The sequence below is a fragment of the Trichosurus vulpecula genome, chromosome 9 (assembly GCF_011100635.1).
Source record: "Trichosurus vulpecula isolate mTriVul1 chromosome 9, mTriVul1.pri, whole genome shotgun sequence".
In the NCBI taxonomy this organism is placed as follows: domain Eukaryota; kingdom Metazoa; phylum Chordata; class Mammalia; order Diprotodontia; family Phalangeridae; genus Trichosurus; species Trichosurus vulpecula.
The window spans coordinates 138,349,576-138,364,838 of record NC_050581.1 but is presented as its reverse complement, the minus strand read 5'-3'; the positions used below and the strand labels follow the sequence as shown (position 1 = coordinate 138,364,838).

The following is a 15,263-nucleotide window of genomic DNA, read 5'->3' as shown; positions in this document are numbered from 1 at the left end:
GGCCTGTTATCTAAGGCCTAACCCTGGTTTAGCCAGTCTGCCAAGATGGTTTTACCAGGGTGTGGCCACTGCATATGCTACAGCTTCTTGGAGTCACAGGTGAGAGTTAGGTGACAGGTGGACACTAAAGGCGGATGAACAGCACTAAAAAGAGCTTGGCAAGCCCTCATACCAGAGATGCTAGTCCTCCCTGAACACCCCCAAACCCTGCCTAATAAATACTGGGTATACAAAGATAATTTTAAAAATTATCTCTGTCCTCAAGAAACTTACAGAAAGAAGATGAGTTCAATTTTCAACATGACAAAATTTTATATGCCCAAGAGACATCCTCCTAGACATGTGCGGTTGGTAATGAAGGACTGAAGGAGAAGGATTTAGACCATATATAAGAGATCTGGGAGTCCTTATACAAAGAGACAATTTAACCTGTGAGACCTAATAAGATCACCAAAAGAAAAGTAGAGAGGCTCAGTATGGGGCCTTATTGGACACTCAAGATTAGGGTTGGGAGACATGGCTCCAAAATGATTTAGTAAGAGACTGAGAAGTGGAATATGTGTAGGGAAGAAATCTAGGAGACAACAGCTTCATGAGAGTTGAGAAGTGTACATGATGAGAGAACGACAATGTTAAAAGGGGCAGAGATCAAGAATGAGGACTGAGAAAAATCCATGTATTTATCAATTAATACTTGCCATTCAGTTCCCATAGGAACAAAACCAGCCAGCAAAGGACCTATCCTCTACCTCTGCCAGCATGGGAGTGACACAGAGCAGGTGCAGCAAGTGCCTTGTATGGCTCTCCTCCATCCTTTCTTCAAACACCACCTCCCTCTTCCCTGATCCTGGCTGAACATTGGCACCCCATCCCATTCCACCACCTGGACCCTCAGGTCCATTACCCTCTTTTTTAAGAGATAGTTTCTCTGTATTCTGCTTTGGTCAGACCACTTCTGGAGCACTGCTCAGTTCTGGGCACCATAGTTTGATAAGGGAAGAGATCCCAGAGGAGGATAACGAGGATGGTAACGACTGGCTTGATTATTTTGGGACCTTGTCCTATTAGTTAAAACAAACAAAAATACTTGGTTTATCCTGGATAGAAGACAAAAGGGAAATTTGATTGCTGTCTTTTAAGTATTTAAAAGCCTGCCAGATGGAAGAATTAGATTTTTTTTTTGACAGAAAGCATAAATATGATCCACAGGTAGAAGTTGTGGAGGTAAATTTAGGCTTGATGTTAGAAGCCTTCCTAATAAAGCTATTCAGAAGCAGAATGGGCTGTCTTGTCCCCTTGTCCAATTGCTAAGTTCCTCCTGACCTCCATTTTGGAGAAAGGCCAGGCAGACCTTCATTCTTGTTCTGGCTCTGCTTCTAAGTTTCTGGACTTTGCCACCATGTTGGTATGTTGTCTTCTTCCACTGGAATATAAGCTCCTTGAGGGCCGGAGCTCACTTTTTGTTTGTATTTGCATCCTCAGCACTTAGTATTTAACAAATGCTTGTTGTATGATTGACTAGTGGGTTCCCCCACATTGGATGACATCAGATATGTTACAGTGAAGACTCCTTTGAGTGTATGAGGTAGACTAGGTGGTCACTGAGATCTCTTCCAACTGTGATTCTGTAACCTGGGTTTAACCCCTTTCTCTGTTATTACCTCTATTTGTTGCTCTGCCCACAAGATTTCTCTCTTCCTGTCTTTGCACTGGTTGACCTCTATGCCTGGAAGGCAATTCCTTCTAACCTCTACCTCTAAACCATTTCTGGTTTCCTCCAAGGTCCATTTGAAAATGAGCTCCTTGAAGGCAGCCACCTGTTTTTGTCCTTTTTTGGGTCTAACTCTTAGCATAATTCTTGCCTTTGTTTATTGACTCAGGTCAATAGCCACTTCTGAATGAAACCTTTCCTGGTTGCCACCCCTCTTGGCCTGAACTCCCTTTTTGCTGGCTTCCTTCCCTTCCCAAATTACTCTGCATATATTTAACACACACTTATATATGTACATCCTTTAAAATATAAGTTCTTTAAAGGCAAGGACTGTTTCATTTTTATCATTTCATCCAGTGATTGGCATATTTTAGGCATTTAAGTAATGTTTGTTGACAAGTCACCTCCTTTCTCTGGGCCTCCTGCAGCTCCAGGTGACCTTTAGGTGTGTTCCAGCTCTAAATCTATTATTGTCTTATGAATTCCAGTTTGGCTAATACTGCCTGTGTGCTACTGTGTGTCTTAATTATCTCCAATTTATCCTGTATAAAGCTTGTTGTACAGCTGTTTGTATGTTGTCTTCCCCCATTAGACTGTGAGCTCCTTAAGAACAGAACAGGGATCAGCTTTTTTTTTTTTGGCCTTTCTTTATCCCAAGTATTTAGCATATGTGGGGTCCTGACTGGGAAAAGCCCTAAAATACAGTAATAAGTGAAAAGCCATAAAAACTTAAACTCTGTGAAAGCTGAAAGCCTAGATATGGTGACCTGTTTACAATTATATTTTAGATACTGAGTCAAAACTTAAGATACTATGGCCAAAACAAGAGTATTGTGACTGGAACATGATCAATTCACAAACTTATCTTTGGCTTAACTCTCAAGCTCATTACTAAGCAGAAAACCAAAGCCATCCACAATCAGTAGTGATGCATTCTCTAGTTCCTGCTGCCTGTTTTTTATAATTACCACAGGGATTTTGGGGTTCTTTAGCAGGGATCCACAGAACTGTCTGGCTGCCGCCCCAGACCCAAGATTGCTCCTATTTGTAAGTATTCATGACGATTTATTAAACTACTACCTATAGTCAATCTAAAAGCTCAGTGGCCTCTTCCTTGGGTATCAAAAGAATACCCCACGGTTATGGGGAAGGTACAGGGCTGCAAAGCCAGGGGAATTCGTAACTTGCATTATATAAAAGCCAATTAATCATTGTTTTTTATTTTGGTTTTTCCTGATCCCATCAATTAGTCCAGCCAAGGGATCTGGACATTCCTCTTCCATATTGCAGCCTGGGAGGGATGATCCCTTCCTATCCTTAGGACCGTGCCTGGTACCTATTAATAAATGCTTGCTCCCGGCCCACTTTCCTTCATTTGGGGGATGGGAGTGGGATGGAAAGCGCAAGTAACTTCCCCTCTCTAGGTCTGTTTTATTTTATGTAAGATGAGAGAACTGTACCAGATCACCTCCACTGTGTACTTTCTAGCTCTCAAACTATGGTCTGATGAATTCAGGCGTCGCAGCCAGTACTCCAGCGCGGTCTGCCGTGCCCAGGCCAAGGGTTCTGGACGATCCTCTTCCATTACCGCAGCTCAAGGCCCCACTGACGCCCTCCAGAGCAGGGTGCCTTGAGCCCCTCAGCTTCATAATCTGGAGAACGGGGCCTGCCCCAGGCAGGGAGGAGATTCCCGGGATAGCGAAGAACCGAGGTGGCGACAAGGAGAGGGAGAGCGCAGACACCACCTTCCTGATCCCGAGCCCAAACTAAAGTTACTTTACGGACACAGACAGTAGGAATAGCGCTTGGTGGTAGCGAAATCCCGCGAGATTCAAACTCTCTCCGCGTCTGCGCAGGCAGGAGAGAGGAAAACGGAAGCTGCCTGGAGCCAAACTACGTGAAAGTGAGACGGCGAAAGGGAAAAGTTATGACTACTTGATGAAAACTAGGCGGGTCCCAGTAGTTGCCACAGCAACCCGAGCCCAGCAACCGGTTTGGGCTAACTGAAGCTTCCGGGAAGCTGTGTGGCAGGCATACGTCGCGTACCTTCTGCGCCTGCGCAAGCGTGTGCCTGCCGTTGGAGCTCTGACCCTTGGGAGGGCGGGGGAATGGTTGACAGCTTCCGGTTCCGCCTCGGGTAGTCGGCTTTCCTCCGAGTGGTTACGTGTCTTTTGGGTCTGGAGCATCGGTTGTGCAGGTGAGAGGGTCTCGAGGGGCAGTGGGCTCCCAGGTCCGCGCGCGCCCGCGCTTTGTGACGCCCGTTGGTTCAAGGAGCCACCGCCACGAGCCTCCGGTTCTGCCGGAGACCGTGGCTCGCGGATGGTGCGGTAGACAGAGACTGCCTGATCCCGTCCGGGGCCCGGCCCAGCCTCTGCCTCCGCCTCCCGGCTGAAGCCGGGCGCTGCCGCGACCACGCGCAAGGGGGCCAGGGGCTTCGGCCCCTTGGGGCGGTCGCGCTGGCAGGACGGCCTCATGTGGCGGCGAAGAGCCCGCTCCGCGCCGCCCTGCGGCCGGGAGGGCGAGGGCGGACACCGGCGGACCGCGCTGCTGCAGGGCTTGGGGCTCCGAGCCCAGGCCTGGGTCGCCGCCTTCTCGGCCTCCTCCGTGGCGTCCCTGTGTGGGGTGGGCCTGCCCTGGGGACTGTCGTCTCCCGCCACGGTACAGCCGCAGGGTGGCTGGCTGCCAGCCGCCCCTACCCCTGGGCACGGGTGGCAGGGGAGAGGGGCCCTCGGGAGTGGCCTCCTGGGCGGCGTAGGGGAGTCACAGTAGGGGAGCTGGGGTGGCCTAGCTTCGTGTTCACCTGGGGGAGAGATGGCTTGAGGCAAGTTACGTGCCACTGAGGCTCATTTCTGTGAATGAAGGGGCTGCTCTCGATGGCTTGCCGGATTCAACCAAGTTTTTCATTTTTCTTAAGATATTATTGCCTATCAGACACATTTACACTTTTTCTTGGTGTCGTTTAGGAAAGGGTTTCCCCAAATTCAGTACATCTCAACAAGCAGTATAAAAAAAGAGAAACTTTCAACAAGCCCACTTTTAGACAGTCACTTCTCCCTGGGTTCTGGGCATAGAAAGACAAAAACTGTCTCTCCTCAAGAAATTTGGATTGTTCTTGGGGAAAACAACACTTAAACTGATAAATTGATTATATATACACAAAATACTTTGTGTATATAAATACTATATATACACTTTCTGTATACAATACAAAACTGCTTTGCATTTAATATGTTATCTGTGATGAATGTAAAGTAATTGGCTATACACATATAGTATAGGTGTGTATATACACACATATATGTATGTATAGCATATATACCTATATTTTGTTGAGTCTTTTCACTCCTGTCTGACTCCTCCTTGTGACCAACCTCATTTTAGGGTTTTCTTGGCAAAGATTCTGGAGTGGTTTGCCATTTCTTTCTCCAGGGTATTTTACAGATGATGAAATGGAGGCAACTGGGGTTAAGTGGCTTGCCCAAGACCACATAGGTAGTGTCTGAGTGTGTGTCTGTACACACATACATACATACATATACATATACACACATATGTATGGGCACCTAGGTGGGGTAGTGGATAGAGCACCAGGCCTGGAGTCAGGAAAACTCATCTTCTCCAGTTACTAGCTGTGTGACCCTGGGCAACTCACTTAACCCTGATTACCTCAGTTTCCTCATCTGTAAAATGAGCTGGAGAAAGAAATGGCAGACCACTCCAGAATCTTTGCCAAGAAAACCCAAAAATGGGGTTGCGAAGAGTTGCACAGGACTGAACAACAGTATGTGTGTGTATGTGTTTGTGTGTTTACGTCCACACACATGTAAAATATCAAGTGATTTTGTGGAGGCCCGGCTTCAGGCCTTGCATGGTCAGGTTACATAAGCTTGCTTCAGCCAGTTCTTCAGGCTGATTATTCTCAAAGTGTTTTGAGAATTTTTTGGTTTTGATTTCCAGAGAATAGTAATACTCCATAAAACCTTACTTTCTCATAATGGTAGAGGTGACCCTGTTTTTGAAAGTTTTGCTGGCTTATTCCAACTTATGGAATATCCTATTTGTAAAAAGCAGTTAGAGTGCCTAGCACATAGTAGGTGCTATATAAATGCTTATTTCCTTCCCTATCAAACTAGAAAAGCTTCTAGTAGTAGTAGTAATATTAATAGTAACAACAGTAATAGTCGTATCTATCAGAAGTGGGTAAGAGAGGCTTATGGCCAATTTGGGCTCAGGATAGCAAATTTTTTAGTTGTAGCAACTAAGGTTGCTGAGTTGTAAAGAAGGTATCCTCTCTAGTCGTGAAGAAGAAAAATAGTTATTTAGCTATAGAGTACTTTAAGGTTTGCAAAATTTTTTACATGTATCTTTTTGAGCCTTCCAACAGACATGTGAGACAGATCTTGGTATCCTTATTCTGTAGCTGAAGAAACTGAGGTTCAGAGGTTAAGTGACTTGCCCATGGTTGCAAAAATATTAGAGATGGGATTTGAACGCATCTTCCTAACTCCAAGTCCCACATATACGGAGGAGATATTCCAGCGAAAGAACAGATGCTTAAGATGCTGATGATGGTTACAAAATGCTCTCTCATTTTAATGTATGTTGAAATTAATATTTTGAAATTTCTTTAATTAAAAAGGAAGAGGGGGCCCTTTATCCTACCCTCTAACAGGGATATCTCTAAAATTTGAGTGATTAATTATTGCTTCAGACACTGGTTTGTAGTATGTATGTATGTAGGAGCGGGGCACAAATTTCACCTACAAATGAAATACAGTTGGCAGTTATTAAGAGGATAGTGGAATCTTTGGCTAGAAGTCATTAAGAGGTAAAGTGTGTAATAATTTCATAGCTTTAGAGCTTGCTCCCTCTTGTAAAACTGTACATGGTTTAAATTTTCCCACGCTCTTCTTTACCCATATACCCTATGTGATTGATAACTCAGTGTATTCTAGAATAAGAATTGGTAGAAACCTGTTGAGATAGTAAAGTTAGACTTGGAAGATGACTGGAGATCCTCTAGTACCACCCTTTCATTTGACAGATGAGGAAAGAAACTCAGTGATTTGCCCAAGGTCACACAGGCAATGTACTTGACTGAATCCAGTACTGATACACGTCAAGGGCTTTGTAAACCAATACTAACAATAACATTAGACTATCATTTTTATTGCATTTTAAAGTTCGCAAAAGTGCTTTGCATACATTAACTCATTTCATCCTCCTGTGAAACAGGTGATATTTCTGTTTTTACCGATGAGTTAACAGTTACATGATTAAGTTAAACAGTTAAGTGATTGATGGTCTCCAGGAAGGTTGAGATAGCTATTAAGTATCTGAGGCAGCTTTTGAACTCAAATTGCCTGAGTTTTCAAGTTTTCCAAGTCTTTGAGCTCTGTATCCACTAAAGCACGGTTTCTATATCAATCGTTACTTTGCATAATCATCATAACAATCCTTCAGGTAGACCTTCCTGCTTCCTACCTACCAACCCTTTCCAGGCTTGCTGACTCCCACCAATACCTTAAGTCTCCTGGTCTCTGAGTTCTGTGAACTTAAAGGGGGTAGGGAATAAGCATTTACACAGGACTTACTGTACCAAGTGCTTTACAAATAAATTGATTCTCACAACAACCCTTCAAGGTAGGTGCAGTTATCCCCATTTTACAGGAGGAAACTGAGGCAGATTGTGGTTAAATGACTTTCCGCTAGCTTAATGTCTTTGGCCTGATTTGAACTCAGGTCTTCCTGACTCCAGGCCCACTTTAGCTACCAATAGATTATATTCTTGGGTCTCATCAGCATTGCTTGTTTTTGTAATGGCATTGGTAAATATGGTCCCAAGTAGAGATCATGTTGCAGCTGTACTCCTGTACCTCCAATTCTACTCTGATCTTCAAAATACCTTTTTCAAGCTTAATTGGCCCCCTAACTGACCTCATTAGTACTGTAATCTAACTAAATGAGCAGGTGTTTGACATACAACTAATTTAATAATTTACTCTGTCTTTGTTTAAACAGATAGTCATGGATCAGGTAATGCAATTTGTTGAGCCTAGCCGGCAGTTTGTGAAGGACTCAATTCGGCTTGTCAAAAGATGCACCAAGCCAGATAGAAAAGGTAAAGGCTGCCAGTCACTTGCTTAAGTTTTTCTTTTGTCTACCCCGCCACCCCACCCCACCCCCCACGTATTTTTTTTTTGTTTTTTGGTTTTTTGCTTTCCTTCTTTGTATTTCTTCTTTATCTTTATGAATTTCCTTGGCATTCTTTTCTCCATTTAACATTTTAATTCCTTTTTGACCCTATTCATTCTCTTTTGTAGGACTTCCTGGTGTAACTACTATGTCAGTTGGGACAGAGTACTTATTACTAGCCTGAGTACTTACTGGTTTCAATTACAAGTGCCTCCTTCTCCCTGAAAACTATATCTCCTTTTAGATGCAAAATTAGAGCGTAAAAGAAAGATTGCTTTCTCTATTTTCTATATATAAAGTCCCAGATTTTTCTTCTTTCTCATTAACTCTTCTTTTTGTCATCTAGATGTTACAATTTTTTTTACAGTAGCTGCTTTCCATATTTCTTTTTCTGTAATACCTTGATTAGCATTTTTAGTCACAGTAAATAGATTAAACAGTGAATGCATGATGGAACTTTTTCCTATTAATAAATCCTTTCTAAACTAGAAAATTAGATTTATTGTTTGTCAGTTATGTGAATATGGTCTGTCTGCCTAAATTATACTAATCCAAACGTATCTTTTGGTTCATTGTTACCAGTCTAGTACTGATTTTTCCTAAAACAATTATTTTTCCTTTCTTTGCCTTTTTTTTTTTTTTTTTTTTTTATTATTTTAAACTGTGTCATCTTGTGGATTTACATTTGGATACATATTTGCTTATTGCAAAAAACTGATTGCTAATCCTAATAGGAAGATTATTTTTGTGTTTTCTTAAAGTATCAGATGTTTTATGGCAAAGCTAACTAATCAATTAAGCAAACTTCATTATTTAATTTTTCAAAATTATATTTGATTAATCTTTGGTTTTTATGTCACTTTTATTTTCCTCTACACTTGGAGCCATGCTTTGTTACAACAGTTTTCAAAGTGTGGGCCAGGAACCCTTTCAGGGAGCCCATGACAACAAAACTATTTTTGTAAAAACATTACATTTTAATTTCTAATATATAACTCACATTAACAAAATCTCTTTTTGTGGGGAGAGACCTTAATTTTTAAGAGGGTAGAGGGGTCCTGGGACCAAAAAGGTTTCTGCCTTGTAACAGAATAAAAAAGAAAGAAAACATAATTCCACAAAGCCAACTATCACATGAACAGAATAGAATCGTATATTCAGTGGTTCACACCCGAAACCTTGCTGTCTTTGCAGAGAAGGGAGGGAGACGTCTACTCATATTTTCCCTTCGGGATCAAGTATCAGTATCCAGTTTCAGTTCTTTTGTTCTTTTCATTTGCACCATTGTAGTTGTATTTATAGTTTATTTGGTTCCATTTATTTCACTTTTCATCAGTTTGTGTCTGCCTTTGCATCTCTCTGTTATTCCTTTTCTTCATTTCTTATGATAGGCTTAATAATAGTCCATTTCTTTGCTACTTCAAAAAGTGCTACTCTAAATATTTTGTTGTATCTGGGACCTTTCTATCCTTCAACTCCTTAGGGTTTCTGCGGAAAAAGACAGAGACTTTAGTCACTTCTTAGCATAATTTCCATTTGTTTTCCAAAATGGATGGACAGATTCATAACTCTGCCTACTTCGTGTGATTAGTGTTTCTGTCTTCCATAATCCCACTAATATTGACCATCTCCATCTTTTGTCATCTGTCTGCTAGGGTGCTAGGTGTGAGATGATACCTCAGAATTGTTATTTTTGTATGTCTGCTCACATTTTATTTAAATTTGTACATCCAGTAACCCAGATTGAATCTCTTTATTAGTTATGTCTTACACATCATGCTTGACCATTGTGGTTTTTTTTCATTATGCTGTTCAAAGTATAAAGAAAATAAAATGATTTATCTGTGTTCTTAATTACAGAATTCCAGAAGATTGCTATGGCAACAGCAATAGGGTTTGCTATAATGGGATTTATTGGCTTTTTTGTTAAATTGATCCATATCCCTATTAATAACATCATTGTGTAAGTAACTTTTATCAAATAACCGTCTTCGTTGGAATTAAATCTGTAATTACTTGAGTTAACTAGGTGTAACTAAGAACTTGTTTTTGGTGTTTTCATGTGTAGTCCATATTTAAAAATAACATACACAAATCAGTTTATAATTCTCAAAGTACTTTCATATTTGTCATGTTATACTTTAAAAGTATATTTAGGGGCAACTAGGTGGTGCAGTGAGTAGAGCAACAGCCCTGGAGTCAGAAGGACCTGAGTTCAAATGTGGCCTCAGACACTTGACACACTTACTAGCTGTGTGACCTTGGGCAAGTCATTTAACCCCAATTGCCCTGCTTTCCCCCCTCCAAACAAAAAAAAGGAAAAGTATATTTAAATTTGTGAGAACTTGAATGAAATATTAGGATTTTTAAAAGCCAATTAGCCTTCATGTGCATTGTTAACTATTGTAGCATAACTTGTGAAAATGTTGTCATTCTTTAGATATTAAGAACCTGCAAATAAAATGTTATCAAGTCTGCTTTTTTGGCTTGTGATGAGAAAGGTAGTCTCACTAATAGGCAGCAATAACTTAAGAGTATAGCACAGAAATCTTTTTTTTAAGTTCATATGTGCTATGTAATTGATGACTCCATGAATTTAATAAAAGGTAGTGTGGCTTCATAGTGCAATAGTATGAACACATCAACTGTCACTATTGGAATTTATATGTAATATGTTTCCCATTGTCCTTTATAACTATTATTTTGGTAATTTCCTTTTTCTATAATCTGTCTGCCGAAAGATTACAATGAGATATTCTGGATTTAATTTTCATATTGAGTACTTTGTCCTACTTCAAACAGACTAAAGTACTACTATTTGTGGAGGTTGTCTTGTAAATGTTGAAAATGAATGAATATAAATGCTATATTGATTTTTAACATGAGTTAAATTAGATAAAAGGCAGCTAATGTGTGATCTTAAAAGCATACGGTTAGAAGGAATCTTTGGTATCACTTTGCCTAACCTACTTTGCAAGACAGTTTCCTCTAGAGGACCCCTGACAGTTGTCTATCAAAGCTCTGCTTAGACACTTCCTGTTCAGGTGGGGAGGTCATCTTCCTTAAAAAGTAGTCTGTTGCGTATTCATTTAAGGTCACTACTTTGTTAGAACTAAGGAGAGACCTGGAGTAATGAAAAGCGTATTGACATAGGAGAGTCCTGACTCCTGGTCCTTAGTGTGACCACAGGACCAACCACTCCTATCTCTCTGACCTGTGGTTTTCTCATCTATAAAATGGGGATCATAAGAGGACCTACCTCACAGGCTTGTTAGGAGCAAATGAGATAATAAAAAGAAAGCTTTTTCAAACTTTAAAGCATATGTATAAATTTTAGGAGTTGCATTATACTAAAAAGAGTCAGAAGACCTGGTTCATACTTTGTAGCTGACACTTATCCTTCTTTGAAAGGATTCTAAAAGGGGGCCTTAGAGATCATCTAATCTAACCTCCCTGTTTTACAGGAGAGAAAACTTAGGCTCAGAGCAGTGAAGTAATTTACCCGTGGACACAGCTAGTATGTGTCAGAGCTAGGATTGGCTAGGCTGTGTTACCATCTCTCTGAGCCTCAGCTTCCTCATCTGTAAAATGGGAATAATAATTTTTGTACCTTATTGTACAAAATATTGTACCCCAAGATTGTTGTGGGAAAAGTGCTTTGTAAACCTTAAAGCACTATATAAATGTGAGTTATCTTAATTATCAAAATCATCATCCTACTTTATATTGAACTGAAATTTGTTTCTTTGTAGTTTCTACTCATTGATACTTAGTTCTTAAATAAGTCTTCATAATAGCCATCAAATATTTGGATCACAGCCCTCTTTTCCTCATTAAGTCTGCTCCACTAGACTGAATATTCTTAGTTCTTTCAGCTGTTGGGTATGTAAAGCTCTTTGCCAGGTCTTAGCACACCATATAAACATTAGCTTCTAATATTAGCCATCTCTCGATGTGTTCCACTTTTTATAGCAGTAAGCATGCAGTACTGTAGTCTGTCAATATATAAATACAAACACACATATTAGGACATTTTCAAAATACTATCTATTAATATAGCCCGAGATTAAGTTAGCTTTTTTTGGCAGTTATACTATTAGCTCATAATGAGATTGTAGTTAGTTAACTTAAACCCATAAATATTTTTCACTGAAATAGAACAGTTCTTCCCACACTAGCTTTCTATCTATACAGCTTATTTTACTTGAACCTAAGTATAGAACTTTATTTTTCCATGGTGAATTTCAAAAGCCTAAACTTTTGAATCTTGATCCTGCCATTCAGTTATTAGCTTCTTCTGAAAATTTTTTAAGTATATTATATCTTTCTGGAAATCATTAGGAAAAAAATATTGAACAGGACAGACCCTCTTGTTTCTCTCTCTCTCACACGCACACACGCACACACGCATACACGCATACTCCCATACAGCCCCTATACCCATCCTCCCACAACCTTTTTTTCCTCATCCCAGTAGAGATCTCTTCCATATATTGGAGGACATCCTCCATCAATCTATTAAGTATCCATTTACAGTTATTTAACCACTATTTTTGTGTCATTGTGTGTTATTGTGTGTTAGTTTGAGGATGAGGGAAAAGAAAACCTGCTTCTGACTTTCCAAATGAATTGTTTCTTCCCTGTATCCTTCAAAGATAGGGCCACCCATCTTGTAAGATTAGAATGTGAATTATTTCAAGTCAAAATACATGCAAAACATAATATTTTGTTATGAAGCTGCCATATCTGTTCTTTAAGGGTAGACAAGAACATATGCTGGCTTAACTATACAGATAAGCAAAGCTAGCAGGACTTGAGGTGCAGCAGTAACATCGTGGCACAAGTGACATTTGATTTCAGAACTAGGCTTAACACAAATCTAAAGGAGTCACTAGTATAGCTTAGAAAAATAGATATTTTAGGCAAAGCAAGAAAATAAATAGGTAAAAATAGGAAAAAAAAATAGGTAAATGCCATCCTTTTTTGAAGATATATGTAAAGCCTTAACAGGATTACAGGTTAATTATTTCAAGTTCTTGTGCTTGTAATAAAGTCTTAAAATATGTTTTTGTTGTTAAACTTGGAAATGTATTTTAACCATGGTACAGTTCTGCTTCTTCTGCCAGTCTTGATTATGCTGACCTTGTTGCCAGAAGGCAGCTTTTTCCCTTGTAAAAACATAGAGACAGAAAATCGATATTATTTTCCCATGATCCACAATTTATCTATCTCTCTCTGACTTCCTAGGATTTCTTTACCAGCATTTTCAGACATCCATTTTCCCTAACATCACTTTATTATAATGTTCTCAGGTTCATGTGTAAATCTAGGAGAAAATTGTAAGAAGCTTTATCCTATGTCATTGGCATTCCCCTGATCTACCAGTCTAGATCTCTGATGTACTTCTGGGCTGTTAAAACTAATTCTGTATGGCCTATCATGCTCAATAAATGTTTAGATAAATGAATTGGTGAATGATACTGTATATTGGGTTTCTTGTGTTAATGTGAAGACTGTCTCTGAAATAATGACCTTTCATTTATATAAAAATATGCTTTTAATTTTTTAAAATTTTGTTTTGTTGTTTTATTTTGACTGGCTACCATAAATTTTTTTTTTTTGTCTTACAGTGGTGGCTGAATACTTCCGGAAGACATTTACTGCTTCAAGCTTGATGGATGAGTTTGGGATTGGGAAGGTTTTGGCTTTGTTCATTTAGTAAAAATTTTGTCTTATGTGGTTTACTTCCATGGTATTTTCAATGTCTGCATTAAAATAACTTTTACAAAAATCTCAATATCCCCCGTAATTGAATGTTCATCCGACCCTCCTTATTGGTTGCCATAATTTCCGTACTTTTTCTTAGCCTAGAGGAAGAGACACAATTTGATTTTCCGGCAGATTTCCCATTTCAGCTATAAGGGAAAATGTTGAAGAGTGAAATACTGAACTATTGTGGATAGAAGATATGAAGAAGATAAAAGATAGCAGGGAGTTTTCTTAGGGAAGATGGCAGAGCTCATTTGTAAATTCCTGTAATGAAATGAAATGTTAGTGATGGCCAACTTTCATAAAAGTTTGGGTTTCATAAGGAACAGCTCAAGTAACAAATTGGAAAAAGGTAAATCGAGAACCAGTCCTCTAAGCAGACTGGTGGGACTATTGTGACTACTTTAGTACTTAATTTTTTTTTTAAAAATTCACTGACACATATGACTGATAGCATATTTTCCATAATTTTTTCCCTTCTTAAAATATTTACTTTTCCTTTTAAAATATGTTACCATAATTTCCCAAACAATATTTTAGTAATCAAACTTGCTCTCTTGAGTTTTTCGATCACTAATACATTGAGGAAGTTGTAGCCTTTTGTCTCCTTCTTAATTGGTACTTATTATCCAGTAAATGTTTTTTATAAATTATATAAGAAAATGTCAATCCTTTGAGACCCTTGAAGAATGAACTTGGTCAACTGACCAAATTTTCTTAAAGCTTACCCTTGAAGTGCCAACATTGATTTTTATGGGAACCATATTTTTTGGAAAACTTTCTAAAATGTTTTACATATTTCCCTGGCCCTGAACATAATTAAACTATTCTTAGACTCAAGGTCATCATTATGATCATCCATTTTTGTATTCTGTCCAACTTCAATGATGAATATACTCTTACCCTTGGGTACGAACTAGGACTTGTTAAAGTATGGAAAGTTATATATAAATAGCTACTTGTCTCCTGTGCTAGAAGGACCCAGACTGAACTGTGGTTTGCATTGATGTCTAGTTTTTAAAATTTTCTTTGCCTATCTAAAATGTAGCCTTTAATATCCCCTTCTACTCGTATCTTTTCCCCATCTAATTTCTTGTTTCCAGCTTTCATCTGAGGGTTTGCAAAGCTGATAGCTACACAAGCTTCTCCAGGCACTTTGGAGCAGCAATTGTATTTTGCTATTCAAAGACCTTTTTGCTTTGTGTGTGGATCCTGAAAAGTTCTCCAGATAAGGGAGGTTGCCGTATCACAAAGATCCAGATAGGTAAAATGTTACCATACCCACCTTATGCATATAACATTTTATCCATTTTATGAGTTGCTGTGGTGAAAGAAGTTAAAAGTGGTGAAAGGAGAAGTTCTCCTGGTAAGCCTTTTCAAACCTAGCCAGCCTGGTCCTTGGACTCCATAGATTAATGTCGTCTGGCACCAGGCTTGTACTTAATATCTTCAGTAAGTTTTAGAACCGACCAAAGCTTAACCTTAATAGGATATATATTAGGTTTTTTATTTAGTATAAAAATTAACATTTTGAGTAAAATTCTAAGGATGAAAATATTAACATTTTATTTCCAAGGGCCTGAGCATC

At 39.2% G+C, this 15,263-nt stretch overlaps 1 protein-coding gene across 1 annotated transcript; it reads left to right on the top strand.

The window, feature by feature from the left end:
• Positions 1 to 3,816: 3,816 nt before the first annotated feature.
• Positions 3,817 to 13,703, top strand: SEC61G (SEC61 translocon subunit gamma). Its single transcript, XM_036739750.1, has 4 exons — positions 3,817 to 3,908; positions 7,733 to 7,832; positions 9,767 to 9,869; positions 13,537 to 13,703. The coding sequence occupies exons 2-4, from the start codon at positions 7,739 to 7,741 to the stop codon at positions 13,544 to 13,546; spliced, it is 207 nt and encodes a 68-aa protein (XP_036595645.1). The 5' UTR covers positions 3,817 to 3,908; positions 7,733 to 7,738; the 3' UTR covers positions 13,547 to 13,703.
• The last annotated feature ends 1,560 nt before the right edge of the window (positions 13,704 to 15,263 follow it).